The sequence below is a fragment of the Galeopterus variegatus genome, unplaced genomic scaffold (assembly GCF_000696425.1).
Source record: "Galeopterus variegatus unplaced genomic scaffold, G_variegatus-3.0.2 Scaffold5912, whole genome shotgun sequence".
Lineage (NCBI taxonomy): Eukaryota > Metazoa > Chordata > Mammalia > Dermoptera > Cynocephalidae > Galeopterus > Galeopterus variegatus.
The window spans coordinates 103339-128174 of NW_007732023.1; the positions used below are offsets into that span (position 1 = coordinate 103339).

Here is a 24836-nt window from a genome sequence, read left to right on the forward strand (position 1 = left end):
TTTTTTTTTTTTCCTTTTTTTTTTTTTTTTGTGACCGGCCACACCGTGCTCAACCAGTGAGCACACTGGCCATCCCTATATAGGATCTGAACCCGCGGCAGGAGCGCTGCTGCACTCCCAGCGCCGCACTCTCCCGAGTGTGCCACGGCCTTGGACCAGAAACTAGAGTTGTTAATTTGCAAGAAAAAAAAAATAGGCAATACAAAATGCAATGCCAAAATTTGGAAATAAGGCCAGATAAAAATTGTAAGCAGCAGCCTGGTCCTAGGCCTGGTCACTGTGCCCTCAGCTCTACTTCTGCCCTGCCCTTCAGCACTGGTAGTGATTTAGAGTTGGGGAGGCTCAATGCTCCTTCTGTTGTTGTTCAGTTCTCAAAAGAAGACTTTTTTTTTGCAAAGTACAAGATGCCTTCTGACTAGATTGCACCAAAGCAGTCAGTCAAAATGAATCAATCATGACCTTACATGAAATAACCAGTGAATCACAGTGCACAGCTACATGAAGACACTGTGAGTTAGTTGGGAAAAAGAAGAAATTCCCCTGCTACTGTTATGTGATGTGGCCATCATGCCATAGAGCTAGTGATCATATGGGTGAAAGTGGGGTACATCACCAGCTCCCCATCCTTTCATATATCTATCATCTCAACCTATGTTCTAGAAAGGTGCTCCTTGAACTTCCGTGGGCATCAGAATCCCCAGAGAGCTTATGAAACCACAGAATTCAGGCCCTGATTCCCAGAGTGTCTGAATCCATAGATCTGGGGCAAGGCCTGAGAATTGGTGTCTCTTAACAAGTTCCCAAGTGATGCTAGTGCTACTGGTCATGTGATCATACTTTGTGAGCTACTGCTGTAGTATCTGTCCTTTTTGGCCTGTCCTGTGTAGCTTTCAAGACATTGCAAAATACCAAACAGATGCTAAATAACTCATTCATCTGGGAGTGTGTTGAGCTTCTTTGAGGTTAAAACCTGGAGTCTTGAGAATGCACTTTATGTATGGGTTTCACAGCTCCAGAGAAGCATCACCTTCTTACTGGACTCCTGAAAATGTTGATTCTTTTCCTAACACCCCTTTTGCAAAGGGGACTGGGCTGGAAGCTGAAAGGCAGGGGAAGAGCATTACATGGGCTGTGACTGCTGAGGGCAGGCTTTAGTCAGGCTCAGTGCCACAGATGTCATGGCCATCTGTGCTGCTTGAGTTCCAACCTGGTGATGCCAGATGAGCCTAATCCCTGTTCTGTTGTGGTGATTCTGAACGTCAGGTTTCCATTGGATCCACAAGGGTGTGCCATAAAATACAGGAAGCCCATTCTTTAAACCAACCCAATTCCATCAGAGGAAGGAAAGAATGTTTAGAGTTCCATTGCAATGCAGCCCTGGACCAGTTGCATTGCTAAACAAGGAAAATCATCAGCCACAAAGGTTTGCATGTAAAGATAGCAAATCAAAGTGATTCCTGAGCAACAAAAAACAAACAAACAAACAAAAAATGCCACTTGGTTCTGGCACACTCTCGGGATATCAGAAATTATAGCCTACCCTGCCTCCCAGGGAAAAAGTTTGCAACAGATCTAAAGGTGAAAAGCTTACTTGTACTCTGAAGAGCTTGTTTTGCAGAATAAATTTTAGATGAGGATAATTAAACCACTTCTTGGAGAACCGAGTCTGATTTCACTGGGCCTTTTAGTATATAAGATCTTTCATCAAGTGACTTTCATGGTCCTGATTGGAGCCCACTAATTATCCTAACCAGCTATTTTCATCGAGTGTGCGTCGTGGTGTGCTGACGTGCACATACATCCCAGCTCTGCATCCCGAAATGCTGCAATCAATATTAATGTACTCTAAATCACACTTCCATCTGTTTCTGAATTAATAAAACACAAAATAGATGTCCTTATTTCCCTCTCTCTCTCTCTCTTTTAGCAAAATGCTTCAAAAGTCGCTCAGATACCATCTCCATGGGTAGGCAACGGAAAGTAAGTATTTTATGAAAATTGCTTTTTCATGAAAATAAGTGATTTAATAGACCCCAAATATATTGCATTGACAACTCAAGAGCGAAGGTCAATTCTGAGACTACAGTTATTTTTGTGCACAAAACATTCTAGCCAGGTTTCAGCTAATAGTGAGACAGAAAGATTTCAAATGATGTGGTTCCAAACTCTTTAACTATTTGATATTTAAGCCAAGTTACGTCCATGAAAATATCTGCTAATGAGATAGCAAGCACTGTGCCACTTCAGGGAGGCAGGGTAAAGTTAACTCCACTGCCATGATTTGTCAACAATTCACTCAGTAATGAAAGACCAATGAAATATTAATTGATATATGGTAAGCTGTTTAATAAAACCAAAGGTATAATTGTGCTGAAATGTAAAGGAGTTTGGTCAGCCAATTATCTGGGCCTTCATGATGATTTTTATGTTAATACTAAAATACCTTGACCTAAAATATAAAAGCATCTACTAAAATCTTGATCTGAAGCTCAATGAACTCCCTCATGCCCGTGGCCTTGTTTAGAGCTCTGTGTGCTTGGAGGAGCTCAGTGTTAACAGCAGTTGAGTGGGAGTCCAGAAACCATTGATCTGGTCCTAAGGCTGTCCTTAGCTCACAGGGTAAGCTACATGGGCCCCTCCTCTTTCTGGGTTTATTTCTCTCTCTCTAAAATGAAGGGGCTGGGCCTGATGCCTTCGGAGGCCCACTGAAGAGATGTTTCTTATAGAAGGTGACTTTGAATCCCAGTTCTGTCTCAACCACAAACTGGCTATGTGCCTCTGCTAACATGCCTGAGCATCAGTTTCTCTTCTGATTCCAAAACCTCCCTTACCACGCCAAGCCCATTTCCCACCAGTAGAAGGAAAGAAAATTAAATGACTGTGCACGTGTACTTTCTCAAAGAGCCTGTTTTATAATCCCAAGCTGCTTTTCAATTTTTCATCATTTCAAAATTCTTGCGTCTCTGATCAAAACACTTTCTTCAAGAGTAAAATAGTCTCCACTGCCACTTCATAAATATCTAAAAAAATATATTCCAAAAGCACTGGGACAATGAACTCTACTTTGAGATCATATAAACATTCAGAGTGAAGGAGCAGATCCATTAAAAACTGCACATTAACTCAATTACTGTATTGAAAGGAAGCACCGTTTAAATTGTTGAATTAGGTCTTACTCTTACATTGACGAACAAAGGAGAAAGAAAGCTTCTCTCTGGAAGTTCAGAAAATAAAAATAACCAGTGAAAGGCCTAGAGAAAACTATTTTCTCTGAGCGCAGAGTAAAGCAAGGACAAGGTCAGGTAAGCATCTATTAAAGGATCACTGGGAACAAAAAAAAATTTTTTTAATTCTGAAATGAAAGAACTCAAACACATCCTAAGCTTGTGAAGTTACATTAAAAGCCTCCTGAAATGATTTTTTAAGCAGCTTCTTTCGATGGAAAGCACACTCCCTTTAGTAGGCCATAGAGCTTTTGAAGAGGCAACTCAAAACGTTGGCCCAGGGGTTATTTACATCCAGTTCATTCAGCAAACACTTCTGGCACATCTGCTCTACACCAGGCTGGAGATACAGAGCTGAATTACATGTGGTCCCTGCACTCCAGAAGTACACAATGCAGTGGAGGGAGGCGACAGATACTAACAAAGTGCTGTGGGAGCCCAGGAGAAAGAGCTTGAGCTTCCCTGTGAATGAGGGGGGTGGGCCCCACAAAGGGCTTCCCACCTCATCTTACAGGAGCAGCACACCTGACTTCAAATCATCCTAGGCTGGCTAGACATTGGGAAGTCAGTTGCCCAGAGGTGGTTATGGCTGCCCTCCTTATGGATAAGGGTTCCACAGAAAAGTACATGAAGAGGCATGCAGAGGGTTGAGAACAAACCTTCAGGAATGAACCTCCATGGGGACAGAGAGAGCAAAGAAGGAGTTGGAAGGAGAAGAAAAGTTGGCTTGTTATAGAGCAGGGTTCAGCAGGCTTTCTCTATAAAGCGCCAGATGCTACTCACTTCTGGCTTTGCAAGCCAAGAGGCAAAACAAGGTTATGATATTGAAAATTATGAGAGAAAACAAATTTCCACAACATTCTTACTGATGAAATTCAAAATATAGCAACACACACTTTTTTTTTTTTTTTTAAAGATGACCAGTAAGGGGATCTTAACCCTTGACTTGGTGTTGTCAGCCCCACGCTCTCCCAAGTGAGCCAACCGGCCATCCCTATATAGGGATCCAAACCTGTGGCCTTGGTGTTATCAGCACCACACTGTCCCGAGTGAGCCATGGACCAGCCCTCAGCACGTACAATTTTTGAAATACAAGTCTACCTATGAGAAGAATGGAATTTAGTTTTTGTAAATAACATTTTCCTTAATCGGGGTTCAAAGTTAGTGTTTGCTCTTATCAGATCAATTGTACGTGTTCATCTTTTCCAACCATTCGTAGCTCACAGGCCATACAGAAACAGAGGGTGGGCCAGATTTACTGACCCCTGATATAGAGTTGTGGAAGCCATCTTGGGGAGATGTAAAAAGAGCTGGGCAAAAATCTCAAATGTCAGAGAATAGTAAAAAGGAGGAGGCCATTTGAGACCTTTAAAAGAGCTATTTCAGTAGACAAGTGGATATGGATGTCTTATTGAAAGAATTAGAAGAAAAGACATCTCCACTTGTTTGAGACATCGGCCATTACAAGGAATGCAAGGAGTCTGGTGGTCATTGAAAGGAGCATCCAGATTAAGCAAAAGCTTCTCTCCAATCTTACAGAGAGCTGTGACTACGTATGAGCTTGGGGAGAGAAGTGTAAATAAACCAATGTGGACACAAAGGTGAGGGCAGAGGTGGGCACTCATGCCAGATGAAATCTTTAGCCAAGTGGATGCTAAGACTTTGAAATAACATGGTGAAATGAAAGGTCATTTGAAGAAAACAGACCTGTTGTCAAATCCTGGCTCTTCAGCTGAATTGCTGCGTGGCCCTTAAAAAGAAGCTGAACTTCTCTGAGGCCATTTTGTCATCGGTGAAGCAGTGACAGCAGAAACTTCCCTGCAGAGTTATTGTGAGGCTTAGAGATAATATTGGTGAAGCCCTGAGCACTATGCTTGGCACACAGTAACTCTTCAAGAAATGGTGGCTGCTGCTGCCACTGTTATTTTTGTCATTGTTTCCAACCTTTTTAGGTTGGAAACGATAAGCCATCCTGCCCATAGAACTCCTGCAGCTCTTGGTCTATACTTCACTTTTCGCACTTACTAGAGAATGATGGATTTTGTTCCTCTATTAGACTATTTGGTCTTCTTCCATAAGAGGCCACTTATCCTTTCATTCGCAAACTATTTACTGAGTGCCTGCAACATATGAGACGCTGCCATACAACTGCCTTTACAAACACAACTCCTATTCTTGTGCTATACACATCGTTTTCCTCCTACCCTCCAGAGCAACTTATATGTAGTGGATACTAAATGAGCAAGAAAGACCATTTAGCCCATTTAGCCCATTGATATTCATTGAGTACATATTATGTGCCCAACACTGTTCTAGATAGTGGGGTATAACACAGGACAAAAATAGACAAAAGTCCCTGCCTTCATCAAGTTCACATTCTGTTGGAGGAGAGAGACAATAAAAAACATGTGATATATTCGATGATGGTAAATGTCATAGAGAAAATGGAAACAAAGATTGTGGATAGAAAGGGCTGCTGGGGATAAGGGAGGAATCCATGGTAGAGTCTTGAATAGGGATATTAGGAAGGAGGACGGTAGAGCAAGTCAAGGGGAAATTAAGGGGAAACACATCCCAGGCAGTGGGAGGCAGCAGCTTCTGAACTGGGAGGGAGCATGCCTGGTGAGTTCAAGGAACAGCAATGGTGAGAGAACAGCATGGCTGCGAGGTGAGAGAAGATAGTGGGTTTGACGAGGCTGGTAGCAGCAAAAATGATGGAAAGCATGTGTTCGTGTGTGCATGCTCATGTGCATGTGCCATGGAAGTGTGGAGAAAAGGACAAGATTTATAAATGGACACAAAGGAAGAGAGCAGGAAGGGGGGCTTTAAGCAGTGATGAGGGCCAGGTTGAAGTTGGAGAGCACGCCACAATCAGAATTTCTTTGGCAGGTTAAAATGGTTTCACTTATTAGTGCAATGTAGTGTGCAGGCATGCTCATCAGAATGGCCGGTCCCAGAGCCCAGGGTGAGAAAAGTAACAGCCCGGAATAAACCCGTACACCAGCTCTTCTTGCCTCTGCTACTGGGTATTTAGAAAGAAAGTAAAAAATGGAGGGAAAGAAAGCCCTCAATAACACTTCAATGAGCTAATCTCAAAAGGTCTTTTCAAGATGTATGAGGAAAAGAGAGATGATTTGTTTTCCCTGTGACTTCTGGACATGATTGGAAATCATTGAACCCAGCCTTCCCTCATCTTTCAGTTGAGGAAAGTAAGGCCCAGCAAGGTGAAGGGACATGCTCAAGATTACACAGCAATTTTATGGCAGGGTCAGGGCTAGAATCCAGGTCTCTTGGGATTCCAGTGCTTCGTTCCTGGCACCACACAGTCCCACTTTCAACCTTTGTGGCACCTGACAGCTTTGTCATTTTCCCTAGAGATTATAAATGACAGCATATTCCTTTCATGCTGCAAGTTGACATTTAAGAGTTAATGACCACTACTGGGAAGAAAGATAAGAAAATAGCATTTGCAACCCGCCATAACAAAGAAGTCCAGCATTCACTGCTTTTTTTGTCATTAGCTAACCCTTAACATGGTCATCTCCCTATCCCACTTCGGCCTTGAGAATAAATCATTCTATCAAGAAGTAACAAAATATCTCAGAAATTATAAACATAGCAAGAAAACCTTCACACCCTCTTACACCAGACAAGTACAGAGTAAGTATGAGGATCCACTCTCCCCCTCAGAACAGAACATACCATAAGATATACTCTCTGCGCAGAAATGTCCCAAATCTCTCACGTGGCTGTAGGCACAGCCTGCGTGAGTCTCCAGGAGAGCATTTCAGTTGTAATTTCTCCCAGATCCAGACAGTAGCGCTTCAGCAATTTGGTACACTGTGATTGCTCTTCCTCCAAATCTTATGTGTGTGCTGCCCGTCAGGGTGCACATCCATTCTGTGAGCAGGTGTTGGCTCTGAGGAGCACAGTCACCCTAGAAATCTAGAGTTGACAACAGCAGCAGCTGGTAAGGGGGTAAGGATGGGGGATGAGACAGGGTTCCTTGATGATGTGCTGGGTGTATTCAAAGGAATGAGGAGGAGTTTCCTTCAAATATACAGACTCATGGAGTCCCAAACAGAGCTTTCTCCATTTATTTTACTCCCTCCCTCAAAATGTTCTGTCCTGATAAAGTGGTACATATTTCTGGGCAATTGTTTAACGGTGGGTTGAAGGAGGATAGGGAGGCTGAGGGACACACAGGCCTTACTCCTGTGAACATGAAGCCACCCATGCCTTGGGGGGCTGTCCCTGTGCAAGCCTGCAGCAAGCTGACCTAAGCCCGGACCCTGGAGAAAAAATTACCTCCATACTGTGTGCAGCCAGCAGGTGGCTCCTTGTTGCTGGTGTTAAAGAACTCAATAAAAATCCATATCCAAACATTAGTACTGCCCAAGTAGGAAGTCTGAAGACTTACGTTTATAAACCAGCATGTAGATGAGCAGTCAGCTATCAACAGCCAATCTCTGTAGCATGTCTTAATGAATCCTAAAGAGATATTCAGATTCCTCCATTTTCTAGCTTCCCTAATACTGCTCCTTGGGGGGCTCTTAAGGATTGCACTTTGCTTATTGTGGTAACTGTATTTGGAGCAAATTGTCATTGTGGTTTCCACAAAACACTTTGATGATAGACCAATATTGCACATCAAGTGTTTTCTGACTGCCAATAGCAGTTCTGGCAGCAGGTAGAGAAATTATCATAGTTCTGAGCTATTTCTTTCTCTGAAACATCACAACACTTGTTATATATATTCAAAGTAAGAGCTACATTTATGGGTAGAATTAATGCCAGAGAAAGATTCACCCAGCTCTCTCCAGTATCTTAAAACAAAAGCAGCAGTGTTTGTGGAGCCATCAGCAGTTGTCAAAAGTGGCGAGGACTTTGGTATTTAATGTTAATAAAGGAGAAGAGGGGGCTCATTCTGCAGCCTGTCACTGTAGCCCCATGTGGGTTGATCAGATGAAGCAGGCATGGGGTGGTAGTAAGCCCTCTCTACACTGCAGCCTCAGGAGAAAGCTATTATATGGACAAGAGTTATAGGATGACCTCTGACAAGAGTCAGTAGTATATGGAAACAAGCTCCACTCCACTGGGGCTTCATATATATTCATCATGCTAAAGCTCACTCTGGCAAATGGTATTCCAATGAGATCCCAGTGGTATGAGGGAAGCCTCAAACCCTGCTGTCACTTTTTCCTACCAACCTAACAAGGCCTGTCTCTTTTTATTTCCCAGGAACACTCCATCCCCAGTGTCTCTCAACAACGTCTCCCCCATCAATGCAATGGGGAACTGTAACAACGGCCCAGTCACCATCCCCCAGCGCATTCACCATATGGCCGCTAGCCATGTCAACATCACTAGCAATGTGTTACGGGGCTATGAACACTGGGACATGGCCGACAAACTGACAAGAGAGAACAAAGGTATGCTCAGCTGCTCTACCCATTGCTCACAGTGATGGAGCCGACTGTACTTTGAAAGACTTGAGTTTTACTCAGTGTCTTTATATCTTTCTGTCTCCCTGATTTTCAGGGCTTAGATGACGAAAGAGGGGGTTAGCTCAGGGCTGACACAGTGACCTGTTTTTGCTCAGAGAGATAAAAACGCCTGGGATTTTGTTCTTCTTTAAAGCTTAAAGTAATCTCAACTGTGATGTTTTGGCAAATAACTATTTTGGAATTTTACTCAGTAACAAGGATCAACTGAGAATCAGAGACAAAGGCCAAAAGAATGATTTGTCAATTAATGAAGATCCTGTTGGCTTCTGTTAACTTTATTTTTCTGAGAGGCGAGGCTGAACTAAGACCTTCTGTCTTTACAATAATCATCAGCTCAAGTTGAGTGTATGATAATGTGGTTTACATTTGGAAACAAGGGCCAAAGTTCAGCTAGTAGTTTTCACATACTGACAGCTGGGATAAATGATCAGGGTCCTGTTCATGGTGACACATGAGGTTTACTACAGTACAAATGCAAAGAGGACCCTGCTTCACCAGAGAGTGGGAGAGTGGGTCAGTGGTCTTTAGTGACTTGTGATGTCATCTGTGACTCTAGCTGTCATTTAGTCTCACGGCAAAGCCTCACTATCCTAACGAAGGAGGAAAGCAAAAATAAACCACACTTCTGCCCTAGTCATTCATTTGCCTTAGCTAATTCTTGCCAAGCAGTCACAGAATACCTTATTCCAGTCAAAGTAGGAACAGATGTGTGCCTTTCAGAATCAAATGCAAAGAGGTGACCAGCAGTTTAGAGTAGTACAAATTTCTGTCCCGTAATGAGGAGGCACTTACATGGGTGGGCTTGGGTGCTACTTGGTTCTAAGCAGTTATATGGCTTATTAGAAATCAGGTCGAGGCTGCAGGCCACACATATGTAGATGGAAGTTTTCATGGGCTTGACCAAGAAGGACTTACTGGGCTACCTGGCCCAGTTCTTCACTCAAGCCCCAGTCTTCACAGCCCAAGCAGCTCTCCTTCCCTTTCCATTCAGGCCCCAGGGTTTCAGCCTTTTTCTATTCTCTCTTTAAAGCTACCACTCTAGTCTCTATGGTGGTTCTCCCCAGTGCCTGATTATAGAAAGAGGCACAGTCTTCCCAGCCCCTCCTCCTTGCTACATATTACTACTGTATTGCTGGACATGTGGGGAACCAGTCCCATTGGAATAAGAAGGATGCAGATTTTGCAGCCTGATAATTTAAGTCTGGATATGGCCTAGGTTGTATACTACCTTGGCTACTTTGGCAACTTTGGCAAGTTACTTAAATCTGTGAGCTACTTCTTAGCTTCCATATCTATAATGAATATAATAATGATGATGATGGTACTTTCCAGAAAGATGATAGAGATAGGCTGAATGAAATAATATGTGTAAGGCACCTAGCATAAAATATTGGACACAAAGTAGAAATCTTCCAAATATTTGTTGTCTTTCATTACTTCATATTATTATGTATTTATATAACTCAACGATTCTATGACTATCAGAGTGCATTTCATAATTTGAGACTTCAATCTTCAACCCAGCTATAAACTTATTCTTACTTCTGAGAATATGCACATGCATTGGTTACATCTGTTTGTGCAGCTATTTCCATATGCCAGACACTGCACTACTTGCTTTATCATTTGCTGTCTCATTTTCCCTATTTTGTAGATAAAAAAACTGAGGCTCAGTGAGGTTAAGAAACTCACCCATGATATAACAGCTCTTAATGTCTGAACTCTTAACCAATAGGCTACATTGCCCATCTAGAGAGCAAGATTAATAGCAGGTCCTCAGAGACCTTCAGTGAGACCCTGAACTGTTATCTGAGCAATGGTCAATTCTTAACTTATCCCCTTTTCTAGACTTCTGGAAATCTAGAGACAACTCGCACAGACAACCAGGTCCATTCAAGGATTCTGGAATTGCAAATAAAGACATACGCATCTTGAGATTTGCCTAGCTTGTCTGTTTCTACCCTCTCTATCTTATTTTGTATTGGTAACTGGAGGGCAGTATGATAAGTTATGGATTTCCCTTATAATTGCATCCATTTTCTAAATCTGTTAAAGTAATTATTTCTAAATTAGCTGCAGCAGAACTCTGCCCAATTCAGCACCTAGCACCTGCTCCAGTGGACAGTGAGAGAGGGCTCAGCCAGCCCCTTGTACTGGCTTCCTGGATGTCCTCCTCCCCCCAGTAGCTCAGAACCCTACTCAACTCATTGTCCTGTACCCTCTCCAGTGGACAGCAAGAAAGGCCTGTGCCAGTTCCTTGAGCTGGTTTCCTGTATCCATACCCTCATATCCTGGAGCCCAGATGACTTCCTGATGCCTGCCAGCACCATTGGAGAGCACACTGGGGGTGTACATGCCGCCTAGATCCAAGCCACCTTCCCCGGGAGCCCAGAGTCTGGTCTGACACCATGGCCCACCCACACCAGCAGAGAAAGTGTGGAGAGTGAGCCAGCATTTACAGCTGTACCCTTCCAGAAACAAACCTACATAGCCCAACCTGACTATCAATATAAAACACTTCTACAGTTAAGAGTCTCTCCCCTCAAAAACCACTCCAAAATTAAAAGAAGTGACTATGTATCAGACATCAACAGAGACATAGGAGAGGCATGAAAAAACAGGGAAACGTGACACCTCCCTAAAGAAGACGACAATTCTTTAATATTAGACCCAAAACAACAGGAAACTGGAGTATCTCCTGAAGAGAAATTCCAAATGTCAATATTAAAGAAACACAACATGATGGACAAAAAAATAATCAGAAATCACAATGAAGGGGAAAAAAAAAAGATCCAGAACATGCATGAGAAATTCAAAAAAGAGACAGAAACAATAAAAAAGAACCAAGCAGAAATCAAGGGACTGAAGAATTCATTCAACAAAATAAAAAATACAACCAAGAGCATAAACAGCAGATTGGAGCAAGCAGAAGAAAGAATTTCTGAACTAGAAGACAGGCTTTTTGAATGAACACATTTGGACCAAAAAAAAAAAAAAAGAATTTTAAAAAGTGAAGAAAGCCTACGAGGTCTTTCTGATAACCTTAAGCATACAAACACCTGTATTATTGGTGTACCACAAAGGGAGGAGAAAGGAAAAGGCACTGAAAGATTATTTAATGAAACAATTGCTGAAGGCTTCCAAAGTACTGGGAGAGATATAGTCCTACAGATCTAAGAAGTTCGAAGATCCCCAAAGAGATTCAGTGCAAAAAGACCTCCCCAAGACATACTGTGGTCAAAGTGGCAAAAGTCAAAGACAAAGAATTCTAAAAGTAGCAAGAGAAAAAAAAAGGGTCAAATCACCTTTAAGGGAATTCTCATCAGGCTAATAGCAAACTTTGCGACAGAATCCCTACAGGCCAGGAGAGAGTAGGATGACATATTCAAAGTCTTAAACAAAAAAATAAACAAACAAAACTGCCAACCAAGTGTAGAATATCTAGCAAAGTCTTCCTTCAGAAATGAAGGAAAAATAGTATCTTTCCCAGACAAAACAATCCTGAGGGAATTCGCCACCACAAAACCAGCCCTTCAATAAATACTTAAGGGAGTCGACATCTGGAATCAAAAGAGAGGCATATGTCACCATAAATATACAGGAAAGAGTAAAAATCACTAGTAGAACAGATATGCAAAAGAGAAAGAAAATGTCTCTTAACAATACAGCAAAATACTAAACAGCAAAGACAAACAATGAAAAGGAAAGAAAGGAAGAAAAAAGTATAAAACAACCACAAAAATATTAATAAAATAGCAGGAACAAGACAATACCTTTTAATAACAACACTGAATGGAAATGGATTAAATTCACTACTTAAAATATATAGACATGCTGAATGAATTAAAAAAACTAGATCCAACTACTTGCTACCTGCAAGAAATTCACTTCACCAATAAAGACACACATAGACTAATAGTGAAGGGATGGAAAAAGATATCCCACACAAATGGAAACTAAAAATGAGCAGGAGTTGCCATACTTATATCAGATAAAATAGACTTCAAACCAAGAACTATAAAAAGAGACCAAAAATGTCGTTATATAATGATAAAAGGATCAATTCAGCAAGATGATGTAATAACCATAAAAATATATGCACCCAACATCAGAGCACCCAGATGTATAAAGCAACCATTACTGGATCTAAAGGGAGAGATAGACTCCAACACAATAATAGTTGGGGACTTTAACACACAGCTCTCAGCAAAGAACAGATCATCTGGACAAAATATTAACAGAGAAATATTGGATTTAAATGGCTCTTTAGACCAAATGAACTTGACAGACATTTACAGAACATTTCACAAAACAAATGCAGAATATACATTCTTCTCATCAGCATATGGATCATTCTCCAGGACAGACCACAAGTTAGGCCACAAAGTAAGTCTCAACACACTTAAAAATACTGAAGTCATACCAAATATATGTCCAGACCACAATGGAATAAAATTAGAATTAACAACAAGCAAAACTTTGGAAACTACACAAATACAACATGGAAATTAAACAATATGCTCTTGAATGACCAATGTGTCAAAGAAGAAATAAAGCAGGAAATCAAAAAATTCCTTGCAACAAATGAAAATAAAAGCACAACTTACCAAAACCTATGGGATACTGCAAAAGCAGTACTAAGAGGAAAGTTTATTGCACTAAATGCTTACATCAAAACAATAGAAAGACTTCAAATAAACAACTTTTCACTACACCTCAAAGAACTAGAAAAAAAAGACAAATCCAATTCCAAAATTAGTACAGGGAAAGAAATAGTTAAGATGATCAGAGCAAAACTAAATAAAATAGAGACTAAAAAAATGATACAAAAGATCAAAGAAATGAAAAGTTGGTTTTTTGAGAAGATAAACAAAATAGACCATCCATTAACTAGACTAACTGAAAAAAGAAGAGAGAAGACCCAAATAACAAAAATCAGAAATGAGAAAGGAGAAATTGCAACCGACACCACAGAAATGCAAAGATTCATTGGAGGCTATTATAAACAACTATATGCCAAAAATTTGAAAATCTGGAGGAAATGGATACATTTCTGGACACATACAAAGTACCAAGACTGAACCAAGAAGAAATAGAAAACCTGAGCAGACCAAAAACAAGCAATGAGATTGAAGCAGTAATCAGCCATCTCCGAACAGAGAAAAGCACAGGACCAGATGGCTTTACTGCTGAATTCTACCAAACCTTTACAGAAGAATTAATACCAATTCTCTTCACACTATTCCAAAAAACTGAAACAGAGGCCACTCTCCCAAACTCATTTGATGAGGCCAGTATCTCCTTGATACCAAAACCAGAAAAAGATACAACAAAAAAAAAAATTACAGGCCGATATCTTTGATGAACATAGATGCAAAAATCCTCAACAAAATATTAGCAAACAGAATACAGCAGCACATCAAAAAGATTATACACCAGGATGAAGTGGGATTCATTCCACTGATGCAAGGATGGGTCAACATATGGAAATCAATGAATGTAATATACCACATCAACAAAATCAAGGACAAAAGCCATATTATCTCAATAGATGCAGAAAAAGTATTTAACAAAAGTCAGCATTCCATCATGATAACGATGCTCAACAAAAAAGGTATATAGAAGGAATGTATCTCAACACAATAAAAGCCATATATGACAAACCCACCACCAATTTCTTCCAGAATGGGGAAAAGCTGAAAGCTATTTTTCTAAGAACAGGAACAAGGCAAGGATGCCCACTCTCACCATTCCTACTTAACATAATATTGGAAGTACTAGACAGATCAATCAGGCAAGAGAAAGAAAGAAAGGGCATCCAAACTGGGAAAAACAAAGTCAAATTGTCCATGTCCACAAATGAAATGATCCTAAAAATAGAAAAAACTCAAAATTCTACCAAAAAACTCCTAGAGCTCATAAATGAATTCAACAAAATTACAGGATAAAAAATTAATACACAAAAATCTGTAGCATTTTTATACACCAGCAACAAACTAGCAAAAAAAGAAAGAAAGAAAGCACATTTATGATAGCTACCAAAGAATAAAATACCTAGGAATCAATATAAAAAAGGAAGTGAAAGATCTCTACAATGAGAACTACAAAACACATCTGAAAGAAATTAAACAGTATACCAAAACATGGAAAGACATTCCATGTTCATGGATTAGAAGAATTAATGTTGTGAAAATGTCCATACTACACAGAGCCATCTACAAATTCAATGCAATCACCTTCTAAATACCAATGACATTCTTCACAGAAACAGACAAAACAATCCTAACATTCATATGGAACAATGAAAGATCCTGAATAGCCAAAGTGATCCTGAGCAAAAAAAATAAAATAAAATAAAAGACAGAGGCATCATACTACCCGACTTCAAATTATACTACAAAACTATGGTAACCAAAGTAACATGGTACTGGCATAAAAATAGATACAAGGACCAAGGGAATAAAAATAGAGAATCAAGAAATCAACCCACATACTTATACCCTACTCATCTTTGACAAAGTCACCAAGAACATACACTGGGAAAAAACAGCCTCAATAGCAAAGTGTGCTGGAAAAACTGGATATTCATGTGTAGAAGAATGAAACTAGATCCGCACCTTTCACCATATACCCAAGCCAACACAAAATGGATTAAAGAATTAAATATAAGACCTGAAACTATAAACCTCTTGGAACAAAACATAGATGAACTACTATAGGATGTAGGACTGAGCAAAAACTTTATGAATAAGACCTCAAAAGCCCAAGCAACAACAACAACAAAAGTAAACAAATGGAATTACATCAAACTACAAAGCTTCTGCACAGCAAAGGAAACAATCAACAGAATGAAAAGGCAACATACAGAATGGGAGAAAACATTTGCAACCTATACATCCAACAAGGGATTAATATGCAGAAAAAACAAGGAACTCAAACAACTAAATAGTAAAAAAAAACAAGTAACCCAATTAAAAAATGGGCAAAGGATATGAATAAGATATACAAATGGCCAACAGACACATGAAAAAATGCTCAACATCATGAATCATAAGGGAAATGCAAGTCAACACTACACTGAGATTTCACCTCACCCCAGTTAAACTGACCATTATCAAAAGACAGACAATAACGAATGCTGACGGGGATGTGGAGAAAGGGAAACCCTCCTACACTGTTGGTGGGACTTTAAATTTATGCAGCCATTATGGAAAACAGTATGGAGGTTCCTCCAATAACTAGGGACAGCACAGCCATGTGATCCAGCAACCCCACTGCTGGATCTATACCCAAAGGAATGGAAACGGAATGTGTTATATACACTCAGTGAAATACTACTGTGCCAGAAAAAGAGTAGAATTCTGCTATTTGCAGCAGCATGGACGAGCTAGGAGAAAATTATGTTAATTAAAATAAGTCAGGTACAGCAAACGAAATATCCTGTGTTCTCACTTATAAGTGTGAGCTAAATAATAAATGAAAGGAGGAAAGAAAGAAAGAAACAACAATCACAATACTATGTTGAACTTTCAGAAGGAGAGAACAGAACAGTGGTTAATAGAGGTGGGAAAGGGGGAGCAGCAGGGGGTTAGTAAGAAATAATTTAATAAACACAAGGAATGATTGCATTTTGTAATAATGAATATGCTAATTATCCTGATTTGATCATCACACATTGTAAACAGGTATTGATATTCCACTCTGTATCCCACAAATATGTATAATTAATTATACATTAATTTAAAAAAATAACTGCAGAACTGTGCAGGAGCAATGTTAGGGTGAAATGGTGCAAATCTTGTCATTAGCAAAGTGTATCAAGGAGTTGCTAAATTCCCTGCCTAATATTAAAGCAAAACAACTCCGTCACTCTACCGGCAGAAAGAAAATGTGTCCCACTAATGCTGTCATTGGGCTTTTTTAGTGGACTGGGGACAGGACCTAGATTGAAATCTTCTGCTCACACCCTTGAATTTCACACACTTATCATTTCTGATCTGCTTAGATTTGGGAATTCTTCTCACATCTGTCTTGTCCATATAGAGATGGGGAAACTGACAAGTTTCCCTATTGTTTGGAGCTTTGCATCCCATTGGAGACAACCATGTACCTGCACTATTTTCTACCCAGTGGTGCAATGGAGATGGGTGAGGTGGAAGGTCTCCACCCATGAAGCTACAGATGGCTTATTGCAGAAGGTTCTGATGCTGAAACGAGCCAATGAGGCTGATGCTGCCCTCTGGCCTTTGGTCTAGAAGTCCGGTTTCCTACCTGCCCAGCTGCTAACACTGTTCACTTGAAGCAGTGGTTAAAATAGTGACCTGGATAGCTGGTTAAGAATTCCACAGAGAGCTTTGTACAGAATACACAGAGGACATCCTTGCCCACATGAGGCTCACATATATTCAACAACAAATAGGTCATTTTACCACTTTCTTAATATTGTCTTACATAAGAAAATATTTTAGATGCCAATAGTAATTTACTCCTTTTATCAGAAGAAATAATTTTTATTACATAGTACAGGTTAAAATGTATCATGTAATCAAATGAAGTTGATACCTAAAGGAACCCATATGTTATACATAACAAAGAATAAATGCATTGTTTCGTGAAATACCATCTGCTAAGCAATCGAGTACATGTAACCCATACATGGAAATTGCTTTCCAAGAAGGCAAGAGAGCATCCCAACCACTTTAAGGAATCTCCAGTCCCACTCCGCCCCCGACCCAGTTTCCTCACCCCCAACCAGCACAGGCATGATTTCCTCCTGGCTGAGGTTGCCTCCTCTGTCAGAAGCTAACAAAGAGGACGCCAGAGAGCCCTCTCATAACCAAGTGCCAGACAAATCAATTCAAATGTGAAAAGAGGACACCTAGCTAGTTTGTAGATACCATATAATTTTCCCCACATACTCATCCCACACCAGACAGACATTCTAAGACTTTTCCAGCCACTTTGGTTAGTAGCATAGCCTCAGGGCTGCCCCTTTCCTCAAGTCAGAATCAGCTGGGCATTCTTACCATTCATGTCCTGGGTGTCACAAGAAGTTATTTTGTGACAGATACTTGCAAGCCATTTTCTATTTCTAAAGTAATTGGTAATAAGACTTACCATATCAGATTCCAACTAGATGCTTTTTTTTCGCTCTGGATGCTGATGGCTGTAATTGCTGGCTTTTTCTACACAATGCCAAGAAAAATTGATCAACTCAATTCATTTAGACAAAAGGAAAAAATAATATTTTCAATTCAGTAACACATAGAATAGCAAAGAGCTTGATATCATTAGACCGTGGCTAGCTACCATTTCGTGGATAGGGACCCCTTTTTAAATATAAATTTATAAAATATAAGCACATAAATGTATTTTATAGTGTAAAATATATTTAAATATATATGTATGTACCTAATGTATATATTTTTCAGTACATAAATGTTATATACTATATATAAAATTATATATAATATATAGACAAATATATTATGTATTTGTGCATAATATACAAGGGTACTTCAAAAACTTTATGGAAAAACAGAATTAGAAGATATTATGAACCTTTCCTTGAACTTTTTGGAGACCCCCTTCATATATATAGTGATATATGGTGTGTGCATATACACGTGTGCATGTGTATACATATATATAATATGTATATAAAAACTTCAACAGGATTGTAATATACTTTTAGAATCTGCTGTCTGAGAAAATATCTAGTGATTTTAAAAAACTTACTATGAATTAAGTAGCAGATTGAAGTGAATTAGTGTTATATTAATCACAATAACACTTAGAAACATTATTCCTGCTGCAGTTATGGGAGCTCACTAAAGTTTAAAATAGCAGTGCTTGGTGTTTTGGTCCCCTGGTGTGCAAATAAAATTTTGGTGAATGTATGAATGGATGAATAAATGAATAACTTTTCCAAAGTCCACATGGTTGTGGTGTTCCGTGAAGACAACTTCTCCATCTGATGCATATTTCCATGAATGATATCATTTAAAGGTCTGACTAAGAATTGCTTTGATTTTCAGAATTCTTTGGCGATCTGGACACGTTGATGGGGCCTCTGACCCAGCACAGCAGCATGACCAACCTTGTCCGCTACGTTCGCCAGGGACTGTGTTGGCTGCGCATCGATGCCCATTTGTTGTAGTGGGTGCTCCCCCATTTGTAGTGTCACCACGCATCACTCTACCTCTACCAGCACACTGACGGTCACTGGTAGAACTCCACTTATTTGGGAAAGTTTTCTTTGGTTATGTTTGTTTTTGTGCTTCTTTTGATATCTGTTGAAAACAGAAGTCATTGTAAGTGGACACTAAAACGTGAGAGCAATATATGTTTTATTACTTAGTCATTTTTCAGTATTTGATATGCATTTCTCAGATCTCACCATCTGTTTGTGCTCTATGGAATAACAGTACCTACAATATTGTTTTAAGTCCACACTACCCAAAACAAAGAATGGGAAGCACTTGTAATGATGACAAGTTCCTGAAAAATGAAACAAGTGTTCTTACATACACAGGCATATGAGAACTTAGACCCAAGAGACCTGCAAAGCTTTTCAGCAATAGCCATTGCCCCAAACTATACTCTCATGGCCAGAAAAGAATGTATTTCAGAATCCATTGTTAAACTTTTGTAGTTTCTACAGACTCAACCTTTACATGAAAATTTTTATTGTCAAAACCCACTGGTTAGATGTTGTAGCAACAACAGAAAATCAACAGTATCAAGAAAACCAATTAGCATAGTGATGCTGCTCTTAAAATGATGTTATGCCACACAACCAGAGGACTTTTTTGTTAGCATCCCTTTCCTGTTCTTAATTTTTTTTTATTTTAATGGTGAGAAGGAGGGGCAACATTTATTTTGACAACTTTAAGGCATCAGCTGGCATAAATATTTTTGAATTCCATGATTTGAAAATAAATCCGCACCCGGGATTCTCTTTCTGTGAAACTCTCCTTTTGTGGAATAGTTTGGTGGATGTGCACCTTAGTAGCAAAAATGCTACATTCCAGCCTTAGAGTTGGGAGAAAAGAGATGTCTAGAAATTGACAAGCAATTCACACCTCTGCTTCCTTTGCAATTAGAAGGCAGGTCCAAAACTGGCAAGAGTTTTTAATTATATTTTGCTCAAATCTGTGGAAACACTTCAAGTTATTATTACCTAGAAGTAAAAACATGCAGTTTGCTTCCTAATGGCTTTAGAATCTGGACTTCCACAATTATTATTCACATTTTCTATTTCACAGGGTTTCTTTTTTCTACTTTCTTTTTTTCTTTTTCTTTCTTTTCTTTTCCTTTTCTTTTGGCTTATTAGCTTTTTACTGAAATGCAATCACTGATTTTATTGAAGTCTATATTAACATGAATTATTTCCATGAAAATCCCAAAGAAAACTCCAAACTCTTTAAGCAGTAACTAGGTTTAAAAAGAAGAGAGAAAAAGAAAAATGAGTCTTGGGGTTGTACTTCGTCTTAGGGTGCTTTGAAAGAGCCCTGAAGATTGTGAACAGGCCACCAAAATTAGAGATTTCCCCACCAGTTGTGACCCCCCCCCCTTATGATCCTCTGTATTCATTTTATGTTCCTAAACATCACAATGTAAATATCATCTTTGGTGTTTCAGCTCACCAGAAGAATCCCCCACTTGTAGTAAACAATATCCATGCATTAGTTACTTGTAATACCTTCCAGTATATAATTCCATGTAGGGTTTAATCTGCTGAATTCTGTTCACTGAAATATGATCAGATAAATAATAGATATGCATATGAAAGATGCAAACTTGTATGATTTTAAAAGCAAGTCATGCAGGTCATGAAAGGAACAGCAGGTGATCACTCTGTACTCTCATTGTCAAGTTTAGATATATACCCAGTTGTAAAAGAGCCAGACTTGAGCCCCTCTCTGGTCATCTTTGAATTTAAGGCCCTTTCTTGTATAATAAGCTGTGGAAGTTGTACTCCAATGGCTGAAGCCATGTTCTTAACTTGGCTGATGGGAGCCTCCCAGCAGCGGAACCCAGCACTTTTTATATTCCCATTGTGGTTGAGCTTTTACATTTACAGTCTCAACAACAACACTTATGCATACATGCGCATGCACGTGCATACACACACACACACACAAATGAAAACAAAGACTTTTCTGAGCCTTTTAAATGAGACAAATGATAATATGAAAGACTGAACACCCAAGGTGGGTGTTCCATAGAAAAATTAAGCTGATGACTTTGCAGTGACTCAAGTTCTCTGTTTTCCATGGCTTACCAGGTCGAGTGCCTGGCTGTTACTATATAATGAAGCCCACTGGCTTAACTTGTAAATTCAACCTAGACCATGATCCTAGACCATCACGGATTTAGGAAAAGATTCTTCTTGAAATTCAGTTTCCAGAAACTAGACATTAGAATGCTAGGAGCAGTTTCCCAGAAAAACAAGCATATTGCCTCATGGATGAAAGACTTGTAGCTCTAATTTCAGTGACTTCTTATATCTACTTACATACAACAGGGAGGCGAGAGGATTCTCTGTCATCTCTGGTGGCTGAGTGTAAAGTGTGTGCCAAGTCAGCCACACAATTATCAAATCTGATGGCCGAGCTCTGCATCACCACCTGATTATTTAGTAGACGCATTTTTAAAGCAGCTTAGAAACCAATTAAACATGGAGGATGAATTACCTTTCTATTCCTGGAGATGAGATGTCTTTCAGTTTCACGATTAAGGATTGTTGCTGTTTTCTAGACACTCTATTCATCACATTGTAAATGGTGATGCATGTTGTAGGTGTGCAGCCGTTTTAAGGATTGAGATCGAGATGCTTTGTCAAGTGAATCTCTTCAGCATACCAGTTTGTAGGAGGGATATGAGATGTGTGGATGGCAGTGAGAGATCGTGCCTCTAGACCTTAACGGAGGTTTGGTGAGACACAGCTAAATAAGCACATGGAGGTAGAGTAATGGGCAGAGTAATGGGCATCTCTATTTGAGCAAGTATATGGAAAGATTTCAGCCCTGGAATGTGACCCAGGTAGGGCCACCACTATGCCTTCATTTGTCACTCAAGCTCCAACCACAGGGAGTTTGACAAGTTTGTGTTATAATGTTGGCTTGGCTTTGTATTTTTAATTAACTTTGGATTTTTTAGTGGTTTTGCCATATTACTGTCTGAGTTTGGTAGGTAGTATTAATTTGAAAAGAGTTTACTAGTGTGGTCCTTGGTGTAGAATTTAGCTGTAAGCATGTTGTTAGCCAGCCTGTAGACTGTTAATTACTTAATAATCTCATTGGGAAAATACTAGTAGTTTTATATATGGATGACATAATTGGAAAAGCAGATTAGCTGCTGCTACTTTTAAAAGACTTGAGGTTGGGATGCCTTTTCTCCATGTAATGAAATAAAAAGATCCAAATCTTCAGTCAATAACCAAGTTGCAATATTAGAAACCATTGGCTAAAATATGTTTTGCTGAGTTTCCAAATAGATGGATTTTCATCTGGACATTACATTACTAAATTCATTGGATTTGGTCTGCATTGGAAAGATACTTATTCTATGTTATCTTTCTTGAATCTATCTAATTCGGATTTTGCTTTATTCAAATTTGCATCCCAAAAGTTGAGGTTGTGGAGTTTGAAGCTAAAAATCATTTTTGAAGGTGGAATCGGTTGATTTGTGAAGGTGAAGCCCTCACATACTTCTCTACAGACATGATAAAATTCACCTGCATAAGTTGGCAGGTGGGAGAACCAAACTGTATCACTGGGTAAGAAGACTGCTCAGCAAAGCGATGAACTGCTTGCTTAGAGAAGCGTCACTATCCCCATGGAGAGAATGTGTGGCAAGATGATAGAGCTACACAATATCAAACGAATGGGTCGATTCAGTGCCCCCAAATTCAATTATGCGGGGAACAAATATTGAGCCAGTTGTCAGCGTTCTGTTATGCGACTGGTAGACTAAATTCTTTGTCATCGTTATCGTTGTTGTTGTTTCTCATTTTCATTTGCACCACCTTATTCTCATAATTAAACTCTGATTCATTTTATCTTTGGTGTTCGCAAACTCCAACAACAGAAATGGCATCTGTGTATTGATAATAAGCATTTACCTTGGCAGGAGACGAATCAGACAGGTTGTTCACAGACATCAATCTTACCATCTGATATTTTCAGCAAACAAAAAAGTATTGATTCCTTTTCCATTCTCCTCACAAATCTAGAAGCCCTCTTCAGCAAGAGCATCACATTTTTCTCTGTAATCTATTGGCTAAAAGAAAATTGCATTGTGGGGGAGTAAAGGGGGTTGTGAGTGGGGGTTGAGGGTGGTAAAGTCCCTGAAGGCCAGACTGCAGTTCTTGCCCCTTCCTGCTTCTGTCAGGATATGTTAAAGAACCATGCATAGTGCTCACATTGGGTTAGGGGACACTGAACTGCTTTTCAGATCCATGATCAATCATCATTCTTCTAAGAGACTGGAGCTTTGCTGTTTCATTAACTGTGCAGTGTAGACTAATGGTGTTTAATAAAAATCATTAAAAATTTCAAACTCTTTTGCCAGTGACCTCAATTTTGTTGGCTCTTTGATTTGCATCAGACTTTGAGGAGGGAAGGGGGAAGCAAAGGACGCCTGCTACCAGGCCCCTGGCAGGATGCTGCAGCAGCAAACCCAACCATGCCTGCCTGCCAGCAGTTGCTGGTGAGCAGCAGCATGCAGACCAGCTATGGGAAACCTGAAGAATGCCCCAGTGGATGCTTTCAGCTGGGGATAGCTTGTTCCTATTGGGAGACTCATTGTTCTACAGTCTCTACAGCAGGAAGCCAGCTCCTATATCCAGAGAGAATTTCAGATCCTTTACCTGTCTGGTTTTGTCCTACATCACTCATGTGCCCACAAGATAGAAGTGTCTCTGAGAATGGAGCCCAGTGTGTTAACAATGGGTAGCCAAATGCATCCCAGATGTTCATACCCTTTTGTGGTTCTGCAGTGCTTATGGAATTGGGGGAAAAAGAGCCTCTGGGCAGGAAGCAAAATCGGAGAAACACCAAGGAGGCTGAGTTGATGCCACATTGCCCATGTCAAGAATTAGCTTCTCATTTGGTCAGTCTGGCATGCAAACCAGTGGTGTGCTGGTAAAATGTTTAACAACCGGCTCTCTGATAATAGAAAGCACCTGATTTGTGGCATTTTCCAATTTCCATGATGTAAATATTCCCACCATGGCTAATTTCAAGCTACCAACTGTGACATCACTGAACAGAGAGTTGGGAAGAGATGCACACCATTGGCTCTCGTGAGCCTGGGCAAGCCAGCTCCAATGTACTACTGGATGCAGCCAAAGAAGGTTCAGATTTTATGTATCTATTCCTGTGGACACACACACCCACACCAACAACCCCCCTCCCCCCACCCCCCAAACACACTTCAATGACTAAAACAATTAAGTCATTTAAAATACAAATCAATCCTCTATGAATGTTGATAGTTTATGATGAGGTCCTAGAGGTATGGACTGCCCTGGAGGCCTGGTTTGAAGCAGGAGACAGCTGAAAAAAATGAAGCTTTCTTAGGATGAAAGGACAGATGGGTCAGTGGTAGTGGTTTTATCGTCTCCACATCTCATAGGTAAAATGGAAGCGAAGTAAGCACTTAGAAAAGCCATGATTAATTAATAAGAAAGGATAGGTGAGTGTCCATTGTTGTTGTTGTTATTATTATTTCCAAGTGGTATTTCTATCTTTTTTTATTTCTTCAGATAATTTATTATACATACATGTGGGGTACAACATTGATTTTCAATAATAGTGTAGAATGTGTGGCGGTTAGATCAGTATAGCTCGTTTATTCATCATTACAATATGCAATCATTCTTTGTGTCCACTGACCAATTCCTCATTAGCCCCCCTCCCTCTCCCCCTCCCCTCCACTTTTCCACCTCTAGCAACCACGGTTTCTTTCTCTCTTTCTAATAGTTCGATGTATTACTGTGACTGTTATATTTCTAACTTTTAAGTGTAATATGGATAAATTATTTATGGGGCTTCTATGGAGAATAGCATAAATACAAAATTTACTGTGTTGTTTTCTT

At 39.8% G+C, this 24836-nt stretch overlaps 1 protein-coding gene across 1 annotated transcript in view; it reads left to right on the forward strand.

Annotated features, from left to right (window-relative positions):
- AFF2 (AF4/FMR2 family, member 2) overlaps window positions 1-23311 on the forward strand; it is a 115919-nt gene extending 92608 nt beyond the window's left edge. The window contains exons 12-14 of the mRNA XM_008590180.1: window positions 1928-1980; window positions 8466-8656; window positions 18769-23311. Coding sequence (XP_008588402.1) covers window positions 1928-1980; window positions 8466-8656; window positions 18769-18890 — 366 coding nt within the window. The 3' untranslated portion in view covers window positions 18891-23311. The remainder of the gene's footprint in view (window positions 1-1927; window positions 1981-8465; window positions 8657-18768) is intronic.
- The last annotated feature ends 1525 nt before the right edge of the window (window positions 23312-24836 follow it).